General features: G+C 40.0%; 3 protein-coding genes across 8 annotated transcripts in view; 2 read left to right on the forward strand and 1 right to left on the reverse strand.

The window, feature by feature from the left end:
* The window catches only part of emid1 (EMI domain containing 1), a 56,310-nt gene extending 50,614 nt beyond the window's left edge, over window positions 1-5,696 (forward strand). For 2 of the 4 annotated variants that reach the window (XM_086314326.1, XM_086314325.1), the window contains 4 exons: window positions 829-873; window positions 1,071-1,115; window positions 3,354-3,444; window positions 4,151-5,695. In XM_086314326.1, the coding sequence (XP_086170452.1) occupies window positions 829-873; window positions 1,071-1,115; window positions 3,354-3,444; window positions 4,151-4,284 (315 nt within the window). In that variant the 3' untranslated portion in view covers window positions 4,285-5,695. Of the gene's footprint in view, window positions 1-828; window positions 874-1,070; window positions 1,116-3,099; window positions 3,185-3,353; window positions 3,488-4,150 lie in introns of those variants that run through there. The other 2 variants (XM_086314327.1, XM_086314328.1) reach the window with 2 other exon arrangements.
* Window positions 5,260-8,739, reverse strand: rhbdd3 (rhomboid domain containing 3). Its single transcript, XM_086314330.1, has 5 exons — window positions 7,588-8,739; window positions 7,122-7,505; window positions 6,771-6,897; window positions 6,419-6,673; window positions 5,260-5,854 (listed from the first exon to the last, which is right to left on the reverse strand). Exons 1-5 carry the CDS (start codon window positions 7,748-7,750, stop codon window positions 5,689-5,691), a joined length of 1,095 nt encoding a protein of 364 aa, XP_086170456.1. The 5' UTR covers window positions 7,751-8,739; the 3' UTR covers window positions 5,260-5,688.
* Window positions 8,667-16,887, forward strand: ewsr1b (EWS RNA-binding protein 1b). 3 transcript variants are annotated; one of them, XM_086314324.1, is made up of 15 exons: window positions 8,667-8,758; window positions 9,227-9,263; window positions 9,566-9,617; window positions 9,823-9,973; window positions 10,107-10,302; window positions 10,400-10,659; window positions 10,778-10,934; window positions 14,130-14,239; window positions 14,819-14,848; window positions 15,023-15,138; window positions 15,234-15,363; window positions 15,458-15,568; window positions 15,761-15,887; window positions 15,979-16,344; window positions 16,486-16,887. In XM_086314324.1, exons 1-15 carry the CDS (start codon window positions 8,743-8,745, stop codon window positions 16,520-16,522), a joined length of 1,896 nt encoding a protein of 631 aa, XP_086170450.1. In that variant the 5' UTR covers window positions 8,667-8,742; the 3' UTR covers window positions 16,523-16,887. The 3 variants fall into 3 exon arrangements, with proteins under 3 accessions (XP_086170450.1, XP_086170448.1, XP_086170449.1); XM_086314322.1 differs by having other exon boundaries at window positions 14,202-14,239; XM_086314323.1 differs by having other exon boundaries at window positions 14,205-14,239.
* The last annotated feature ends 4,842 nt before the right edge of the window (window positions 16,888-21,729 follow it).

Consider the following 21,729-nt stretch of genomic DNA (forward strand, 5'->3'; position numbering starts at 1 on the left):
AGTAAAAAAGCACATGCAGTGCAGTGCGGTACAGTAAGACAATATTAGTTTATTATTAATATTTATTAACATGTTCTCAATGCAGTTAAAGAACATAATATATGCAAGACAATCAGATGATTCAATAAGCAAGTACATGTTTATTTAGATTTATATGTGCGGTGCTTAATGTCTTCAGACTTTTATATCTCATACAACGATCAACCCATAAATATGTCACTTTGTGCGTTCTTCTCTTGCAATAATGATAATAATATAAATATTAAAAACACAAAGAATTAACATTTTATCTTCATGGTTATGTGTTCCTCATCATAATCCCCATCATTCAGAAACTACTTGAACCACTTTTAGCAGTAATAACTTGAAGCAACTGTAATCAGCGTGAAGAATTTTGGCTCACTGTTATTTTGTTGATGCACAGCTCTCTTAAGGCCCCGTCACAGCATCTGAATCAGGTTTTTGACTTTGTCTGGTTCATTGCAACACAACGATTCTTTTCTCTTCCAGCCATTCTGTTTCAGATTTTCTTCGCTTCTCGGTTTTGTCTTGCTTCTGAATTTGGATTTGTTTTTGTTACATAAATAGTGATAGAATGTAATCAGGACTATACAATGATGATTTTTTTTTCTGCTATGCTCTAATATGTAAAACCTTAGAGGTGAGAGAGGATGTACTTTCTTTTTCACAACCATAATGTTAATGAGAACTATCGAAGGGGAAAAAGCTTTAGTTTGTTTTTTTGGTTTTTTTAAGGGACTCTTTCGAAAGATTTAGCTGTTTTTTCTTTGTTTGACAACTTAATGACACAAGTCTTTGATTTTTCAGGGACCTTCAGGTTACCCAGGAGAGAGGGGCTTGAGCGGCGAGCCGGTAAGCCACCTCTGCATGTGGAAAAGGGGAGAATATCAACACCCTGTCATATTGGGTTATTTTAGTATAAACTACATTCACCAGCAGCACTGTAAACCACATTGACCAACAAAGCTGCAATCAGAGAGAGAATGTGCTCTTTCTTTTGATGTGAACTGCTGCATCACACCAATTTTTCTGTTAACATTTCTTCACAGGGAGCGCCAGGACCAAAAGGAGAACCGGGAGAGAAGGGATTGCCGGTAAGATGCCAGCTGCTGGTAGTTCACAGTTCAAATGGTGACACACAGCCTGAACAAGAAGTCGTAGTCAGGAGGTTTCAAAAGTTTTAATATTAGGCATGAAACGTATGCTTAATCCTTACATTTCTTTCACTTGTTTCTCATTTTACAAGAGCAATCCAAATGTAAGATATTTTTATTCATGTCATCATCTCTTCACTGTGTAGCCAAGTTCTCAGTTTATGCTTTGATCTGTTTGCAGTCACCATATTTGTGGTGGTGATTGACCACAAAGTGGTGATTGAGCAGCATCTTTTTTTCTCTCAGGCTCAGACTTTTCAGACTGTTGATTGTCACGTGGTCTCTGCTTTACTTTGTTTATGTTTGATCATATATGACTGTATCGTTTGATCTGTGTGTGTTTGTACGTTAACGTGTTTTTGTTTGGTCCTCGGGGTGTGCTCTGGACTGCTGTCCTCTTGACCCTAAAGCTCCCTCTGCAAGCTGCTGTCCCCATGGCTACCTTTCACAGTCATCTTTTCAGCATCTGACTTTGGCATATACATCTAAAAATACAAAAACATACCAAGAGAACAGCTCGATGCGGTCATGTCCTTTTAAAGGCAAAATTCTTTATTATTCCATGTGAATTAAAACAAACTGATTTCACAGACTATCGAATATTCAGTGACTCACAGAAGAAATGTGCGAAATGTATATGCCAAATCACTCCATATGTGTCAGTGGTGGGTGGTGTTGGTTTAGAGGTGTTGATGTGGTGTGAGTGGAGTGGATACAGCTATCCCCTTTTCTCCCCCAATGCAACCTTGCATGAATTTGTCCTAAATTGCTATACTGAATAAACTATTCTCTTATCTGGATGTGTTAATCAACTAAAAGTATATCTAATGACTAATAACAGAGTGCGGTTAAAAACAGAAAAAAGGCAAAGTAGATGTAAACTTCCAAAGAGTGTCTGTGAGGCTGCATTAAAGCCAACAAGCATAATATGTTTACTGATTTTTAGGAGGTGCGGCTTATTGATAGATTAAACTTATGACGTGATTGTGATGCAGGATGAACGGTCAGAGGATCAAGACTCATCCTGAGGGGATTTTGAAAACCTGTATCGAGCATCATGGCGATTAACCAATAATGCTAAGATATTTTACTAAAACGACAAATGCTCGCCTCCAGCTCATTCAGGAGATGATTCACAAACTAGAATTTGTTCTCTGGAGACCATCAGTGTCTTAATAACAACGTCCTTTGTCCCAAATCTGACATAGTTTAATCTGAATCAGAAATGCTGCTGCCATCTCTAAAGTTACATTGTTTATAATAACTTTGCCTTTTTTCTTTAAACATAAGGTTGTATTAATTGCTGCATTTTGTAGTGGGAATCACCCAAATCATCAGCTATTGTCTGCACGCTCTCTTTTGTGATGTCTACACTTTTAGCTGTCTCTGTATGCTCTATATTTCTTTTTCATCTACTTGTGTTCTGTTTGAAGGTATGACTCGTGAATTGTTAGCTCATCCTTTAACAAAAGACAACAGACTTGAGAGTAAATCTAGTCTGGCTTCATTCTGTCAGGTGATGGTGGGTTACTGTTGTAACCACAGTGCTAAGAATGAAACTGTAGCGCTAAAGCAAACATATTTTCCTGGCTGAACTGCTGCCTGACAAAAAGATGCAGATGGCATGATCAAATGCATATCCTGGAACAGTGTTATGTCACCAGCATGATGCAGGTCCATAATGTGCATGCTGATGTTGCCCAGCCCAGCATGGCAGAGACTGACTATATATGGAAGCATGCTCCGAGTATGAGGGCGGCGTAGAGAAATACAGGGAATGGATAATATCTGACAGTGCTGGGCAGATGTGTGGACTGTTTTAACCTTCTAACTGCTGGACTGTGTTGAGAAAAATGACTTGCACCTTGGCGAGCAGTTCTTTAGCTTGTGCTCCTTACCTTGACGGCTGTATCTATCTTCACAGGGGGACGGAATACATCAGATCAGAGAGGCGCTGAAGATCTTAGCCGAGAGGGTTTTAATCCTCGAGACTATGATCGGTATTCATGGTGAGTAGGAGGCCTGCGGCAGGGTCAGCTTTAGGCAGCGGTCAAAGGTGGGCGACTCAAACCCCCACTCTACCTACCGAGGGGTGGGAACAGTCACGAGCAGCCCCAGGACTCGGGCTCGTGTTTCCACACCCTCACACAGTCCCCCCCTGTCACTGCTCTCTGATAGGACATTAGCTTGCAGATGTTCCACAACTTGCAGGCAGACCTTGAGCTTCTGACTCGCAGGGTGACACTGCTGGAGGCTATCATCTGGCCAGGTAACGCTGAGACATCCTCACCCGCAGAACTGCTGGCCCCCACTTACCTTCTTGACAAGATCTAAAGTGTTAGAAGCTAAAAGCAAATTCTGATAATCAGTAACTGAACTACGAAATGTTGTTGTAGATGTGTTTTAAGAAATGCAATCCTTTAAATAAGCTGTTTTGGTACTATGACACATGTGAGCCTACAATCTTCTGCCAAGGTTTTACTTATAGATGTTTGTGGATTTTTCTCTTCTCACAACTTTAAGTTTGTCTCACTTGGTACACTTCTGAGCACCAATAATAATTAAAAAATATAAATATTTACCTAATATTAAAGAATTATCAGCTTGTTTCATAGTGAAGTAGAAAGACTCAGAGGTCTACACCCTGACAATAAAATGATTGAAAATAAAAATGTGCCAAACTGTCACTGGTTTTGGCTTTTCCAGTGTGATGAATTGGTGCTCTTCTTTTTTAAATTAGCTCATCTTTTGGACTCATTCTGGACCATTTGAAGGGTGCTGGAAAATTAAGATGGACATTTTTCCAACAAGTTTATAAGAAACACACAAAGCATATTAGTCAACAACATATTAGTCAGCTGCAGCTTGCCTAAAACAAGTTAAGAATCCACTTATAGGTTTGGATTAGGACTACAAAGTGCACACATACTGGTGGAGACGGAAGTGCCGTTCCAACTGCTGTCTTTCTTCAACAGAGCCTGATCTAGGGTCTGGGGATGGACCGTTTGGCACATCCTCCCCTAGTTTCTACAGAGATAAGCGATCAGGTTCAATTCCACATCGACTTGCTTCTCCTCTGTCCTCCGACACCAAGGTTCGAGGAAAGTAGCCACCCCCTGGCTCACCCTGAGGATCACAGGCGGGGGGAGAGGCTTGACTTCCCCTCCTATAAGTTTCATCAACACTCAACAGAGTTAGACGTTAACTGACACCCTCTCTGGGCTGTATCATCTAATATAGGATGGGGGACACCTCAGGGAAACTCCACTGGTACTCGACAATGCCCTGCTCCATCGGGAACCTGAGAACTAGTTCGAACCCCATCCATCGCCATAACCAAACAATTTACCTTTACACAATACTTCCAGCTGCTCTTTCTGTTTTTCATTTGTTTGGCTACAGAACTCCAAGCCTCACAATTAGGATGATGAAAAAATCTGAATCTTCTGTGGTGCTCCTCGAGCTACAAACGGTCCTGGAGAATAAAGGTCATTTAGAGTAATCATGTGAAAGAGAAGTCAGATGTGAGAAAAGTGACTGGATTTGAGTTTTTGTTGCTTTCACAATATAACTGCAACCTAAACAGAATTCATTATTTAAGCACATGGAGTCTGTACAGTTTGCGGGACACGACTACACAAACAAAACTCCTCCTATAGTATGTAATTTGTTATGCTTCTATCATATTGTTTAACTCAATGTTATGTAGTGCACTAAAAAGATTAAGTGATCCGTTCACTAACTGAGATAAGTGCTGATAACGGTGATTTGTACTGTTCTGGTCCCTCCCCTCCTCCTCTAAAGTATGTACTGATAAAGCGTTTCGACATTTAAACTTGGTAAACGTGCACAAACATTTGCATCTTGTTTAAGCCTCCACATATTTAGAAACAGCCATAAATGATGTTGCAATCTGGAAACATGTTGAAAGGAAAACAGACCTCACAGGATATTTCATGATCTTTAGCACACACACACACACACACACACGCACACACACATATGGAGAAAATGGCAAAACTGTTACGTTAACTTGAATATACTTTTACCACTGTTGTGCTGGTAAACTGCTTATACTGTTATGATGAAAAGACTTTTTTTTCTGCATTTATTGTGAAACTATTTAAAATGAACTGTAGTTTATTTTGTATGCTGTTGTGTAACCATTTCATACTTTTAACTTTTTTCTTGCAAAATGTTTTACAGTGTTAATATAATCCTGTCTAGATGATCGGTGTAATAAAATAATGTCCACTGTTTTTTATTTTTTTATTTTATTTTTTTCTCTTTTTTACATGACACCAGTATTCATTAAACACTTTGATAAATAAAATGACATCCACTCTTTCCACCATACATTTATCTTTGCATATACAGAAAATCTAAACTCTGCATCTACACTCACGGCTGTAATTGTTGTTATCAATAAAATAGTTTTTCAATTAACCCATGGGGAACATACTGAAGCTCAGCAAAACCCAAGCATAACTTCGGTCCAGACTTGTGAGGCGAGTTAGGTGTTTGGTGGCAGTGGGCTCTTCCCCTTAGATACCACCACAGCTTGTTCTCCGATGCTGTCTTCTATAAGCAAGGAGATGGCGCCATCTAGCTGTTTTGATGCTGCTAGAGCCACAACAGCTTTTTCTGTGGGGAAGCCCATCTTCTCCAGCTGCTGAAGACTAGGAGGAAACTTTGTGTAAGTATATATAAAGTACTGTGCAAAAGTCTTGAGCCACCACTCACGACGCTGCGCACCGTGCTAAGTTTTCAGCTAATAGCTTTTGGGAATCACCTCATTGGTGCAAAACTATTTTATATTTGTCAAACTGTGTTTTCTTAGGGAGTTTTCAAAGATTCAAGCAAAAAAATTGAGCAAATGACAAATAATGTATTTTTGTGACGGGGTGCTAGTAACAAAGTGTCTAAGCACAACCTTTTATATGCTCGAATGATTGATAGGTCGGTGTTAAATGGTTTAAAAAAAACAAGAAAAAAGAAAAGCCATTCCTGGATTAAATAGAAAATACAGGGAAAAGCAGCCAATGTCAGAAGACCTTTAAACATTGCTCAAGACAACTTAAAAGAAAGTCTGGAAGCACACTGTAAAAACAAAGAGGGATGTCTCAAGACTTTTCCACAGTATTCTATGAGAAAATCGAGTAGTACTAGGTTTAAAAAAAAAAAATACATACACACACATCTGCATACTGACATAAAATTCAAGATATTAAGTTATTACTAACCGCAAAGAGGAAACCGATGATTTAGGAACCTCCACTTTTGCACCAGGATCATCGGGAGCATCCTGTAATGAGGCCAGTATCCCCGCTCTAAGCATCTGCTCCTCCAGCACCTCTGCCTCAGCAGTCACAGTAGACTCCTCCATTATCCAGGCAGGCAAAGGTTCAATCCATGAGCGGTGGTTTGAAGCAGAAGGTTGGTTCATTGGGACAGCAGCTGACTGATCTACGGGTATCGTCTGAGAAACTGGTTGAGATCTGTGACAACACACGAGGTTAAAATGTTCAGAATAAACACAGGTTAAGACCAATGAATGTTCATTGAGACTTGTGATGTGAACGAAATGAGTCACACCTGTGTGAGGTAGCGTAGCTAGGCAACCTTAACCTGGCTGTGGTGGAAACATACATCCAGTCAGGGATGAAATCCAAGACTCTGGACTCCTCCAGCTCCTGTAACATCCCGATAAAGGGCTGATGATCTGAGCGATACATTAAGTATTATATAGAAAGACTTATGAATATGGAAATGAACATCATCAAAGATTTAAACCTGGAGAAACAAATTGAGAGTTCAAGAAAAATAAGAGAAAAGTGAGCTAATAGTAAAAGTCCTAATAAGTCAAAAAACAAGTAAAATTGTTTCTCTATAAATCACAATATAATGCTTTTGGTTTCAAACAATTGCAAAATCGGGGTAGGATACAGTTGTGCCCAATGCATATTGCACAGAAGTGAAGCAGAGCTGGTGTCCCGGGCAGCAGCAGCAGACCAACCAGCAGAAAAAGCCACGGGAGAAACCAGACAGGCAGACATCTCAGCACCCTCCTCTGTGTCACCTGTCGACACTGTGCTGTAAATAAAGCAAGCTGGACGGCAGAGAAGCCAAAGATCCGGCTCGCCTCACCCCCACCAATAAAGAGGAGCAGGGTGTAAAGAAAAGGTAGTGCGATGATTGTCAGGGTGGAGAGGACGAGTAAGGCGAGTGTCCCCCAGCGGCGCTCCTGACAAGATCCAAGCAGCAGCACCAGAGCTACACTGACCAGCAGAGAGGGCAGCTCATCATGGCTGAGAGCATACAGGAACACATCTGAGGAGGGGAAGAGGTCATGCATATGTTTTGATTTTTACCAATTCTTGTCTGTGAGATCTGAACTCAAAAAAAGGGTTACCTGTGAACCTCGGGAAGTCTCCTCCTGGACCAACACTGAGACTTGCCTGGATGCCCCCAGCATACATCAGTAGCATGAGTGTTACCAATAAAGAGGTCCCCAGGCAGAAGCCAGGACGACCTGATCCAAACCAGAACCGCACTGACGACATACAGTCCAGCATTATTCACGATTATTCACGATCAGCTGTAGTTTCTCTACTCACTTTTTGGAGGGTTTGTTTTTTGCTATAGTGGCATAATATTGGTAAACAAACATATGCTGGTTTGCATAACACGAAAAATAGTTTGTGGCATTAAACTGAACCCATTATTGTCCTCACAGCATTAAGACAGCCCGTCAAAGATCCTTCAAACTGAGGTTAGTGCCTGCAGAAATTCCACCAAAAGACATGAAATATCTAACTAGTACGACAACCTCTAATTTCTTCTGATCGTATATAAAATAGCCATATCCTCAAAGCGTATGTGATGAAATATTTTAAGGAAAAAAAGAATAATCAAAGCATAACTAATAAAGTCCTACAATTATAAACAAATCTCCAGTGTGAAAATATTCAGAAAATGAAAGCAAACTTCCGCGTTACGTCTTTTTCTTCGCAGTAAAACAATAGCATAAAGATGCACTACCCCCACCTGCTGGACATACTGCTAGCAAGCCGTCAACCACCAGCAGGATTTAGATTATTATTTGAATGAACTGTTTTCAAAGACATTTTTAAAGATCTGGCCAAGAGGGCAGAAGAGATGGAAACAAATATATGAAAATTGTTCTATAAAGATTTTTTTAAGTGGCCCACGAGAACTGGTCTAGTTACGATCTATTACCCAGAGTGGGTATAATCACGCTAAGTCATAAGGATACTTGAAAAACAGGTATTTATTTTACTTCTTGTATAACCCCTCCCTAAATCACGTTGACTTCCGAATATTTACAAATCAGCGTTTTTTATGTTGTTTAAAATTTAAAAGCACAGACTATGCGGCTATTATTGTAAACGTACGTGTCGATTTGTGTATCTAATCTGTAATGCTCTCGCTACAGCAGCCCCCAAACAGTATCGCGTTATGTCGCGAGATTTCGCGGTTGCCGCGAAGAGAAGTGCGTTTCTGCGGCAGCATTCTTCGTCCATTCGTCTCTTGTAGGCACACTAAAATGGCGTCTGCTTCGGGTGAGTAAAAAAATTGCGACAATTGCTGACTTTTAAAGTAAATGTTGGTTTTCATTGAAACATTAATTTACATGAATGTATCCTAATTGTGAGTATGTTTGCATAGTTTGTCTTTTTAGCCACTTTTCTTCATTGAATAACATGAACTTAGTCGGCTCCGCGTCCGAGGCCTAGACAAGTTAGCTCGTCGAGTCTTTGCGGTATTTACGCCGGATGTTTTTTCATTTGTGCACACTGCGTTTTTCCGCATATTACCAATTTAAAACTAATCCTGTTTAACGGGTGCGTCGATCTCTGAGTGGTTTCGTTGGCTGTGAAGTAGTGTATAGGTTTAGTGAATGGTCTAGTTGTCTCCGTTTTGAATGGCAACCTAAGAACGGGCCTGTAACGTGCGGCTCGCGCGCTAAGATCTGAAACTATTGTTTCTTGTTTTATTTTTTTAAACTAACCCTTTTTCCCCATTTACAGATTACAGCTCCTACAACCAGACCGGGGCTCAACAGGGGTAAGGTTTTTCAGTTACCTTTATTAAAATGGCTTTGAGATTTTTAACCATCCAATATGACCTAATTCTTTCGAAGAAAGGAAACAAAGCGGAGATTAGGGTGGATGCAAATGTAAACCTGTATATATTTTTTAAAACCAATATGCAAACATGGATTACTTTTGGTCGTTTTGTAACCTTCTTTAGATCGTAGTAAACATCTTTTGGATAAAGACCATTTTAAACAGCGCACAGCATGATATTTTTTTCAGGCAGTACCCGGATTTCTGATGATCCTAAAATTTTGATGCATATGTTTACAGGTATGCTTCCTATGCTGCCCAGCCCTCACAGAATTATGGACAATCTGCTCAGGTACCATTATTGATTTAATTGTGCAGATTTGATCAAAGCATGCCTTGTGCTTAAAACATTTAATGATTGTGGGGGAAACTTGGGATGGTTATTTGTTTACTGCTGGCAGTCATATAGGTTGTTTGTGCTTTAAGCAAATGGAGCTTTTAAATAATGCTTAGTTGAGGTTTATTGTGCCTAATGGCTACTGTATTTGGTCTTTCAGCAAAGCTATGGCCAGCAGAATTATGGCTCATATACCCAACCTGCTGCAGCAGCTGCTGATAGCAGTTACAGTCAGACAACACCTGCAGCTGGAGGCTACCCCCAGCAGCAGCAACAGTATGGATCTGGATCATATGGCCAACCAGCATCAGGTCAGTTTTTGTTTTGTTTTAATTTATTTATTTTTAATTATTCTGTTGTTAAACAGTCAAATTACAATGTGAACAGGAATGAATATCAAATATCTTTTTTTTCTCTTTGTGATATGTGATGTCTTTTGTATAGCTGGCTACCCTGCTGCCCAGTCTGCTACTCACAGCTATTCACAGTCAACCCAGGGTTACGGAGCCAGTGGTTATGACAGTACTCCTGCTGCTGCTGCTCCAGCTGCCTCCCAGTCTTATGGCTCTCAGCCAGGATACACGGCTCAGTCTGCCTACCCTGGTTATGGCCAACAGGCTGCTCCCACTGCCCCTCAGAGGTATGAACATCTCATCTGACAACAAAATAACACGTGAATTCCAGAAGAACATGCTTATCGGATTACTTACATTTTGTCTGTGCTTTGTCTCCATCAGTTACAATGCTAACAGCCAGCCGGCTACTTACAACCAGAGTAGCTACTCCCAGCCAGCAGCATATGGTCAGCAACAACCTGGTTACCAAGGCCAGCAGGCAGGCTACAGCCAGCAGCAGGGATACCAACAGCAGACCCAGCCACAGCAACAAGCTCCTCCTGCTTACCCTCCCCAGGCCGGTGGATCATATGGGCAGCCTCCAGCCAACCAGTACAACCAGCAAGGTGGACCACCCAGTTACAGTCAGTCCGGCCATTACAGTAAGCTTTGCTTTCCTCCTGCCTAAACAGCTGCTCTCTCAACTAAGCGCATCTGTTCGATTCCACTGTGATCATTCTGTGATGACTGCATGTTTTGATATTGTTGTTCCTCTTGTAGACAGTTACAGGCAGGACGGGCAGGGTGGAGGTTCTGGTTATCCAGGCTCTGAGCCTACGAGGTACCCTGGAGTAGGGGACAGCAGGGGCCTTGGAAGGGACTTTGACCGTGGTGGAATGATGCATCGTGGGCGTGGAGGCATGGGGCGCGGCATGGGGTAAGTGTCTTTCTTAAGCACTTAATCTCACATTTATTCAGTCTTTGCAGGTGCCGTTGCCATTTGAGGCAGAGCTGAGACAAACCCTGCTGTAACGTCAGAATAATACAGGAAAACATAATGGCAGTCTTGTAAGGGGAATTTATTAGCATTTGATACTGATTCATCAGCAATCGGTGCTAATGAATTGCATATAGCTAGTATAATACATGCAGTGGCATATGTTGTATATGCCAGCAATAAGAATGAGTTTTGTCTCAACCCTGCCTCTCTCTTGGTCAAAGGTAAGAAGAAGAAAAAAGTGCCGATTTTGATCAGAGACCTGTGCATAAAATTTAGGTTGGACAGCTTATATCCTAGACCACGATTTGATTACTGGGCAGTATCAACAGTATAGCATAGGAAAACGTAGTTTCAGATTTCAACGTTTGTCAGGGAACATGGTACAATCTGTAAGAATATCTACATAAAGACATACAGAATTCTAACCCTACTTTCTTTAGTTTCCCACCAGTTCAGTTTGTCAGCATGCTGAATTATTCTCTGTAGAGTGACTAACTGGAATAATACAGTTAGATGCTGGAGTCTAGTCCTGTAAGGTCATATATTACGACAGGTATTTTAAGAAATGTATAAATGGACGCTGGGCTCATGTAGCACATTAAGTTCCATTTCACATGCACGTTTGTGTTTTACTAGAGAGCAGTATTTGGGTCAGTACATTTTCTTGATAAGTTTTATTTATTATTCATTTTTTGGCAATTCATTGGTGGTTTTTCAGAGTCTCATAGGTTTCTAAAGGGCAACCGGTGACAATATGTATTTGTCCCCATTTCATTGGGTTGAGAAAATGCCAAAAAAGGCGGGAAATGGCACTTTAAATTAATCTAGATGTTTAAATGGTTGTTTAAAGAAACACCTCAAAAGTAAATGACATCAATTACAAGAAGACAGAGTAATTAACCATCTATTTTAAGAATTTTTGTCATTTGCCGCTCTGACATTACTCCCAAAAGTAGTTTCTCATTTGATGTCATCTCTTGGACCAAAGTAAGTTTTTGTTTTTGTTTTAAAAAAAATAATCTCAGGTTAATAATCTCTTTCAAGGGTTACTTTGATGTTCAGATTTATTTATTTATTTATTTTTTACTAACCATTAAAGCAAAAAAACAAAACAAAGGACAGTAAGAACGGTAAGCCTATATTAATGGCAAAACACTCAGAGGGAAGTTTTAATAAATTTCAAAATCCTGGTTAATTTTCTGATACACGTGGTTATTTTCCAGCCATATACTGGCTGTTTTTTGGTGTTTTTGACAGCTTGAGGAAAGAAAAATGTAGGTATAGTGGTTTTTTGACGTTGAAGGCATGGGAAAACAGGGCTTATTGAAGGTATGCACAGACCCATCTGTTCCAAAAAATATATAAAGATTTCTCATGGGGTGGTTAGTGTGGATGCATTCAGTCCAAAGTGGATTTTTGTTTTGTCATTAGTCAAATCTCAAAACAGCTTTTGGGTGCACTATACTTGTTTTAAGGGTCTTGTGAAAATGTATTTCTCATGATAAGGAAATTGGAACACATCCTGGACACTCTCTCTGGTACTTCCATTTAATAGACAAGAAAATTGTCTACAGATTGAGCATCGGAACAGGTTTTCTATTGTGCAGATGTGATTTTTACCAAGTTAAAACGGTTACAGAGACACATTTCAGGTGTTTGAAGTTCATCAGAGGGTTGTACCGTCATGTTGTACTGCACATTTGGTTTGGTTTAGAAGAGCTGTTTAAAGGTTTAAAAATACTATTTAAAATTCATACTTGCGCTATCAAGTTTTACATCAGCAGCCATTAACGTGACTATTGGTAACATGACAGGGGTTTGGGTTTTTTTTGGTTTTTTTCCCTTCTTTTGGGAAAGAATCCTGCCCAAAGCTTGAATGAGCAGTTTTGTGGCAGAAATGCACGGGCATCATCGGGTGTTCATTTCAGGTGTCCATTTTAAGGTGTGTTTAGAATTTTTCATGGTTATTTTTCAGTGGCAAAAGTTGTTTTTTTTTTTTTGGGGGGGGGGGGGGGGGGGTTGTTTTTTTTTCTCCTTCCTTTCCTTTTTAAGAAAGAGGGTTCTGCATGACATCTCTGGTTTTTGGTGGCGCAAATGCACACACACAGACACTGAAGTATTTCAGCAAATCTCATACAAGGCCACACTTTAAAAGTATAATATAAACAAAATAGTTCTCAGTTAGAAAGCATAAATAAGATTACATCATTGTATTTCAGATGCAGTGTAGCAGGTTTCTATCATTAAATTTGAAGATTAGCTTAGGTTTAGCTTTGCACAGGTATATTTATATTTTCTGGGGGGAGGTGGGGGGCACGTTATGTCATTCTGAAATGTTTTGAATTGTTTTTGTGGTTTGGAATACAACTGTTTGATCACTTTCTTTTGAGCACATTTTTAACATGCTTTGTCACATTTATACCGTACAGGTAACAGTGAGAGCCATTTAAAACCATCTTTTCTCTAAAAAGTATCTGTACTCAGTACAGAGCCGCCAGCTTAAGCAGCAGAAGGAGCTTTAACAAAGATTCAAGGTCTGCCATTTTTCAAGAACTGAGGATGGTGGTTTTTATGAGCATGATGGGTTCTTTAAGCGACCAAGTCTTTGTTTTTAATTTCCCTTGGTAAACTATGTTTAAGAAGAAGAAGAAAACGAAAAGTTTTGGTGTTTTGTTTGGAAACATGTATACTTGTATTTGTTTTTATTACCTGGTGAATGTAATCACCAGGCCTTCTTGTGAAATTTCAGATGCATTGTCTTATTTTACATGTGTAATATCTGCTTGTGCTGTAATTTTCCTTAGAAGTAATGTTAGTGCGGCCATAGTTTGTTTCTGGGTAAAACTGTATTCCGTCAATGCATCTGAAATCTTTTCTATCTGTGTACAAATGTTTGGGTTTTGTCACAATTTAAATACCAGTAAAAAATGTTAGTTTTTTATTTATTTTTTTTCATGTGTATCCTCTACTAAAAAATGTTTCTGAAGTTGTTTTTAGCTAACTAAGGAATGGCGCATAATTCCTAAACTAATACCCTCAGTTAGATTATGTATTTCTGATTATGGGGAATTTTTATTATGTGAAAGTTGCTGTCCGGCTAGTTAGAATGTTTTGATTACTCCCTCAATCAAGCCACTTTGCTCGAGCCATGGAAGTGGCTGTAAAAGGGAAATCGCCTTCATATCTCCATTTATTCCCCCATAGCAGCGCTGGAGACAGAGGTGGCTTCAGTAAGCCTGGTGGTAAGTTAACGAGTATTACACTGGTTAGTCCTTTCAAAGACTTAAACTTTTTTTGAGCAAATATGCCTCGAGTATTGATGTGACATACTTTGTGGTCGTCAAAATTTATTTATACAAACACATCTGAAAATATTGGAAATTATTTTTTTTCCCATTGCCTGAGACCATTCTCTCTGGGGTACTGTATAGTTCAGTCACTGCTTATGGTTTGACACTTGAGTTTTCAAAAGGTTAATCACAAATTTCAACTCGAATGCGTTTTGTTACTGCTTTAAGAAATCTGAGCAGAATTCATGGGGTTTTTTGAGGATTTGCTACTGGTCTAAGAGGCTTTTCAAATGACACACAAATATTTGCCAAAGGGTCCAAGGTGTCCTATTTTCAATTCAATATATCACTTGTGGGAATTGTGTGTACCTTAAGGTGCTATTTTCAACTTTTCCCAATATGGCTGATGCGTCTATAAGGGAGTGTCTGGATTATGTTTTGTAGTACTCTTTAGGTGGAGTTTACTAAACAAGAGTTCTCAACACTGACTTGTATCAATCTGTTTCTTTCCTCCTGGCTGATGGACCACAGGACCTATGGGCGACAACGAGCGTGAGATGGGTGAGTCACTAAACTCCTGTTAGGTTCCTTGAAATTGGTGTTTCATAAACTCTGTACAGCTTGTTTGTTTTTTTTGTTTTGTTTTTTTTGGTTGTTTTTTTTTTTGTTTGTTTTTTTTTAAATAAGCAACTGTTTAAAAACAAAAAAAAAAATTGTAAATGGGTTTCCTCGTAGGACGCCCAGAGGAGCAGGATGACTCAGAGAACAGCACAATTTATATCACAGGATTGACTGAGAAGGCTAACCTCGAGGAAATGGCTGAATTCTTCAAACACGTCGGTCCAATTAGGGTAAGAACACTTTATTCTAAATGTAGTTGCAAACACACCTAATTAACAATAAAGTAAATGTTTTTTTCCTTCCCCTCTTCTTTCTACACATCAAGATTAACCGCAGACTTGGCCAGCCTGCGATTAACATATACACAGACAAGGACTCTGGAAAGCCAAAGGGGGACGCCACTCTGTCCTATGAGGAGCCAGTTTGTGCCAAAGCAGCTGTGGAGCATTTTGATGGTACATTTCATCGACATCAAATCTTTATTATTATTAGTAGTAGTAGTAGTATTAATATTATTAGTAAACAATTTCTTCTTTCTTTAAATATTAGGAAAAGAGTTCCAAGGCAGAAGACTTAAGGTGTCCATGGCACGCCGAAAACCCATGATGGGTGGAATGAGAGGTGGTATGCCTATGCGAGATGGCATGATGGGACGTGGAGGTAAATTTTGGTAGTGATGGACTGTATTTTATGCTGTTATTGCTGTACTTGTGTAAATCTTAATTGATGGTAGTTTGAATTTAGATAAACTCACACAGGAGCCCTGTAGCGTGTTTTATGTGAACTGCATGCTAAAATAGCCTGAGTCCAGCTTCATGATTTAAAGGTGCTGTGATTTCCCTATAATATCAGGTATGATGGGCCGTGGCGGAGACCGTGGTGGTTTTGTCCCACGAGGTGGTCCACGTGGTATGGGCAGAGGTGGACCGACAGGAGGCAACATGCAGCAGAGAGCCGGTGACTGGGAGTGTCCTAATCCGTATGTATTTTTTTCATTGTGTACCATCTTGGTTTTTTGATACTTTGTTGGTTTGTCAGAACTTTTTAATTCATGTAATCTGTGCTTCCAGGGGTTGTGGCAATCAGAATTTTGCCTGGAGAATGGAGTGTAACCAGTGCAAAGCTCCCAAACCAGAAGGGTTGGGTGGTGGCCCTCCATTTCCCCATGGAGGTGACCGTGGCAGAGGTGGAATGGGAATGCGTGGTGGCAGAGGTATGGACCGTGGCGGTCCAGCAGGAGTCGGAGGGCCCGGTGGACCCGGCGGCCCTGGAGGATTCCGTGGAGGCTGGGGAGGTGACCGAGGTGGATTCAGAGGACGTGGTGGAATGGACAGGGGAGGGTTCCGTGGGGCCGGCCGTGGAGGACCACCGATGGACCGAATGGGTGGCAGAGGTGGAAGAGGAATGGGACCACCAGGGGGCAAGATGGATATGAGGTAGGGTTTAGGCTACCTGAAACGTGAACTTTAGTGCCAGTCTTATTACTCTAAGTAATTTTATGACTACCTTCTAATGCTGAATTTGGACATGGAACTGAAACTGAAGTGTTTGCTGTCCTTCCTTGGTTTTGTTTGCAGGGATCATCGTCAGGAGCGCAGAGACCGACCTTACTGAAGGAGAAGCTCTTGATCGTTTCTCTTGTGGAATTTGATTTTTAGAAGAATTTTCTTTTAATTTATGGTTCCGAATTTTGATGGTTATAGAACTGCTCTCACGCAACCTGTGCAGTTACATTCATATCGTTTCCATATTTTTTTTCCTCGTCATTAGTTTACCCATGTTTATGCTAAATCTTGTATTGTGCATGTTTTGTTCTTCCTGTTATTGCTTTTTTCTTTCTTTTTTTTTTTTAAAGATGCAGATTAGGTTTGACTTTGTGTTGTAAAATCCAGTATTTTTCATTCATTAACGAACTGTCCTTTCCCATAACTAACTATTGTATGTTGATAAATGTGGGAAATAAAATTTTACTTAATTAATGTTGAGGTTTTTTTGCTTTTACTCAACTGTACAAATTTTAAGCACCTAAGTAATTTAAAATCATAAAGGGACCTCTGTACACATTCACACTACTTACATAAAATAACATCTCTGAACTGTACATACTCAGAATTGTTAAACCAAAGATTTTGGCACTTCAGTATTTCTTTGAGGCTCTTTCTGCTTAAGGTGTGTTTGGTATGTTCTTTGAGGAAACACGATGTTAATCTTACTCAAATATTTGATGGGGATTTTAAAATCATATGATGAATGAAGAAATTTATTCCAAAAAAACTGGAAGCAGTGTCGTTATTGTAAAAAAGGTATTTCCTAAGGAGCACAGATGAATGTTTTTGGTAATTGAGAGTAGAGATGGCACGATACCACTTTTTTATGTCCGATACCGATATGAATCCGATAGTGTTTTTTTTTTTTTTTTAATCAACAAAACTGTTTTTTAAATATCTTGCTGCATTTTGTATAAGTTCATACTCAAGTTTAAAACAACAACTACACTAAAGCTATTCTGTTATACCTGTATGCAAAAAAAAATATTTCATAGTACAGCAATACTGATCAATCTAATAAACTTAAACCTACACCATCCTCCCTATTCTGGTATTTTAAAGAGTACTTAGCATAAATATTAAGCAACCTAACTAATAGGGTTCCAACTCCCAGCAACAACAAAAATAAAAAAATAGGGAACCACCCCTCACACTCCACCTCATGATGCTTAATCAACGTAATCAACCTTAATTTGATGCAGTGTGAAAAAAAATGCACAGAAATCAATTATTTTTCAAGAAATATTAAATAGATTCAACATCTTTCTTCAACAAAATTGCAGACTGCACAGATGGTACCTTCCCAAAGGAAAAAGTACTATAGCTTACTAGGGTATATATATTAGACTTAATAGTTACTATATACAGTAATGGACTTCTATACATTTTGCATCAAATTAAAACTTTGGCTGTCAGATAATTATTTATTAAAAGCTAGACATTTTAAATGAGAATAAGAAAGAAAAGTATGTCTTTGTGCCCCCTTTTCCCTGTTAATGCCCTATCGGCCCCCCTGGCTAAACTTTGCTAGATCCGCCCCTGCACAGTTACCAGCGTCAGCTACGTAGAAAAAGATCCTGGAGTAGAAAGTAATAATAAATAAATTCTAACAACAGCTGATCAAGCTTAAACGTGCTGCTGTTGTTCAGCCGCTGGTTTCCTCTTTCTGGTGCAACGTGGGCCAAAAGCAAACTAGAGACACGGACTCGCGACAGAAAAGCCGATCAGCTGATCGTTAAGCAGTTTCATGATTGAAGTAGCAGCAAGAAGAGGCAGTCGCTTGTTAAGCTTAACGCAGGAATGCTTTACAAACATTCAGAGATGGACTTACACACTTGCTTTACTTCTCTCGGGATAACTTTGTCGGAGATGAAATGCCGGGTTGCTAGCGAAGCTCCACATGCTATCCAGACCACTGACAGGTCCCCATGCCACAGCCGCTCTATCACGTGATGCATACTGCGCCGACGTGCTAACGTTCTGAGGTGAGTTACGGTGTGTTGCAAGTTTTGTGAGGTGCTTTCGTGATATTTAATGGATCGGATTACATTTTTTATTTTTCTCTGATATCCGATCCAGTAATTTAGGTCAGTATGGGACCGATACGTAATATCGGATCGGTCCATCTCTAATTGAGAGATGACATTAATGCAACTTGGTTACATTCGCATAACTTGGGAAGGCAAATTCTTCCCGTAATTAAAAAGTATTAAATTGAATCTTTCCCACTAAATTTTGGGCATTGAGGCTGGTCAGGTTTTTATGGAGTCCTTGTGCTATTGCACACTTTGTATTTCATCTGCAATGTTTTCTGAAGGGTTTTGCACATCAGCACACACCAACCAGTTTGGGTGTCATTTGTGCCAGTTGAAAACAGGATACACAGCCTACAATTTTAATGGGTTCACCTTAAGTTGGACAACAGAAGATTTGGAGTGAGTATTAATGAGTATCCATTCTGCCTTGCATCAACGGTTCAGTCTGGCAGGGGTGTAATGGTGTTAGGGATACTTTCTTGGCACACTTTGGGCCCTTTACTACCCATCAAGCATCATTTGAACACCACAGCCTGCCTGAGTCTTGTTGCTGGTCATGTCCATCTCTCCATAAACAGTGTACTCATGTTGCTGTGCCTGAAATGGCATCCAGTCACCAGAACTCAGTCCAGTAGAGCACCTTTAGGATGTGGTGGGACCGGAGATTCACATCACGAATGTGTTTCAGTGGTAACCCACTCCACCCTGCCTTCCTTTCAGCCTGTTTGCAGGCATTGGAGGGCTGGTGTAGTTCACTTTCCATCAGTGATGCTGGAAACACCTGGGCCCAGTGTGCCAGAGCTCTATAAAAGCCCTCAGAGCTTTCTGTGGCTCTCCTTCCTGAGGCATTCCTGAGCATTGCATACACAGGTTTTCCACCCTGGTACTCGTTAACACCATTGATTGTACTGACTACGCATTTGTGTGTATCTCATTTTTTGTTATGGGGAAGTTTTCATCACTCGCTTTACAGTGAAATGCCTTGAACAAAAGGTGACCGAGTCAGGCTGTGAGCCCTCTGTAGGCCCAGAATAGCGTTCTGTTTTGTTATTTTTCCATTAATGTAGACGATGTAGCGCAGTTGCAGGTCTGAAAAGCCTTGCAGTTACTTTTCTTGCCAGCAGGTGGCGCGGGTTAGATTCAAACTTTGCGTGAATCAGTGCAGCTCAGAATCAGATGAGAAGTTTTACATCAGTGACAGAACTGCAGTAAAATACAGGAAGTCGTGTAAGTGTTTAAATTTTTAAAGGATGGATAATTCAAATGTACTTCTGGTCTTAATAACACTGTTACTTTAAATAGTTGCTGCCATTCACAGCAATAAAATTGTAAACTCTCAGAACAAAATTCACAAAGAGCCAATGGTTAAACTATTTCTTTGCTCGTTTCTCTTTTGTCCTCAAACTTCAATGACACTCACTCTCATTACGCTGCTTGTTAAACTCAGAATCATAGCCCTGTGAGGCCTTCAGCCTAAATTAAGCAGCACTGCTAATCACAGACGTTGATCACTGGCACATTTAAAACAAAAAAAAGAAAAACATCTGTGAAACATATGGCTGCTGAGTGTGTTGCTGTTTTCATTTTCATACACTGCTCATGTTACCACTGCAAACTCCTGCCTGCTGGGGTTTTAGTGTAGTTAGGATTTGATCCTCAGATCACCTCTAATACTTCTAGAACCTCTGAAGACAGAAATCATTGTGGATCTCACAGCATGTTTAAGTCCTCATGAGTGCAGGACACAAAACCTACTTCAGCTCCTGTTGTTCTGGTTCTCATTCCAACCTTTGACCTTGTGGCCGAGTCGGGGGGGAAAAAACATTTTTTAACTACTTGATTATAAAGACCTGATATTCAGTCTCACAAGATTGTGCATCAGTAAGGATCTGGACTCGGAGTCGTGTTAAAGATAAGATGCACTAATCAAGATGGTGTCTGTGTGTCTCTTTTAAACTCCGCCACTCTCAGTAGTGCCTTGGCAAAAGCAGCCACAGCTGACATCTTCAAGTCTTTCTCATTGGCTGCGGCTGGTTGTTCATGTAGATTAATTAAGTGCTGCACTCTCTCTCGTTCTCTCTCTGCACTGACAGAAAAGCTGATTCATCCAGGCCCAGAAAATGATCTCATCAACCCCACCTTCTCCCTCTTTTTCTCTCACTGTCTGTCTCTTTCTCCATCTCTCTTCCGCTCCCTCCCTTCCTTTCATTCTCGCTCTCTGTCTGTCTTTCTTAAACGGACACATCCCTCTTTTTAAATGAAAACAAGCCCTCCTTCTTGGCAGCTGGTTGCCTAAATTTAAAAAGACACACTCGAGGAGTGAAGAAGAGAGCTCAGTGTGAGTTAGTACACCGAGAAAGAGATGGTGTAGAAGAAGTAAAGGCCTGGTCAGACTGTTTTTAACTTATATGTATTTTATAGGTTAATAATTTAGGGTGTATGTAGTACTCAACAGTTTTCATGGCATTCACGACACTTAGAGTTCTATCAGTTTTGCCATCCAGTTTCTGTTCATGTTTATCATAGTATTGTATTCCTCTTAGTTTATCCTGCCTCCCCTGTTTTCCCCGTGTCTTGTGATTCTTTGCCCAATTTGTTACTCATTTCCTGTTTTACTTACTAGTTACTAGTTAGTTCTCTCCTGTGTTTGATATTAAGGTTATGTTTTTGGTAGTGTTTATGTGTGCTATCATCATTCTGTGTGTAAACACAATAGCTCAAAACGGTGCGTGGAGCTATTTAAAACTGTATCTCGCTGCCGTTGTTTGTGTTGACAACAAATAGGTTATGTGGGTTACTTTGGACCTCTGACCTCTTTTTCAGGGTCCAAAAAGTTCAACATTTTATAAAATGTCTTTTATATTTAAAACGATTAAAAGTCTACTGCCTTTAATTGTACTGGCAACTTTTAGGGAGTTTTACTAGTACATGGGGAAGATAAATATCATATTATAGTTGGCATCCAAATGTGTCACATTTGACCTCTGACCCCACTTGAACATTCCGCATTTGCACACTGTGTGTGTTGTCCTGTTGTACTTTTTTCTTACGTTTCTGGTTTTTCCCATTTGTTCCTAGTTTTGTTTAGTATTTCAGTTTTGGTTTTACTTATGAACTTTAATCGGCCAGAATAAAAGGCTCACTTTTGGTCTGCCTTTGGGTTCACTGCAGTCATGACAGACCTGCATATCAGATATCAGATCATAATAAGAACATTCAACAGCATCAAGAAATATTA

This window comes from Aulonocara sp. 'chitande type north' Nkhata Bay, linkage group LG12 (genome assembly GCF_057382095.1).
Source record: "Aulonocara sp. 'chitande type north' Nkhata Bay isolate Kocher_YH1m ecotype deep benthic linkage group LG12, A_spYH_male_GT1.1, whole genome shotgun sequence".
Classification (NCBI taxonomy): Eukaryota; Metazoa; Chordata; class Actinopteri; order Cichliformes; family Cichlidae; genus Aulonocara; species Aulonocara sp. 'chitande type north' Nkhata Bay.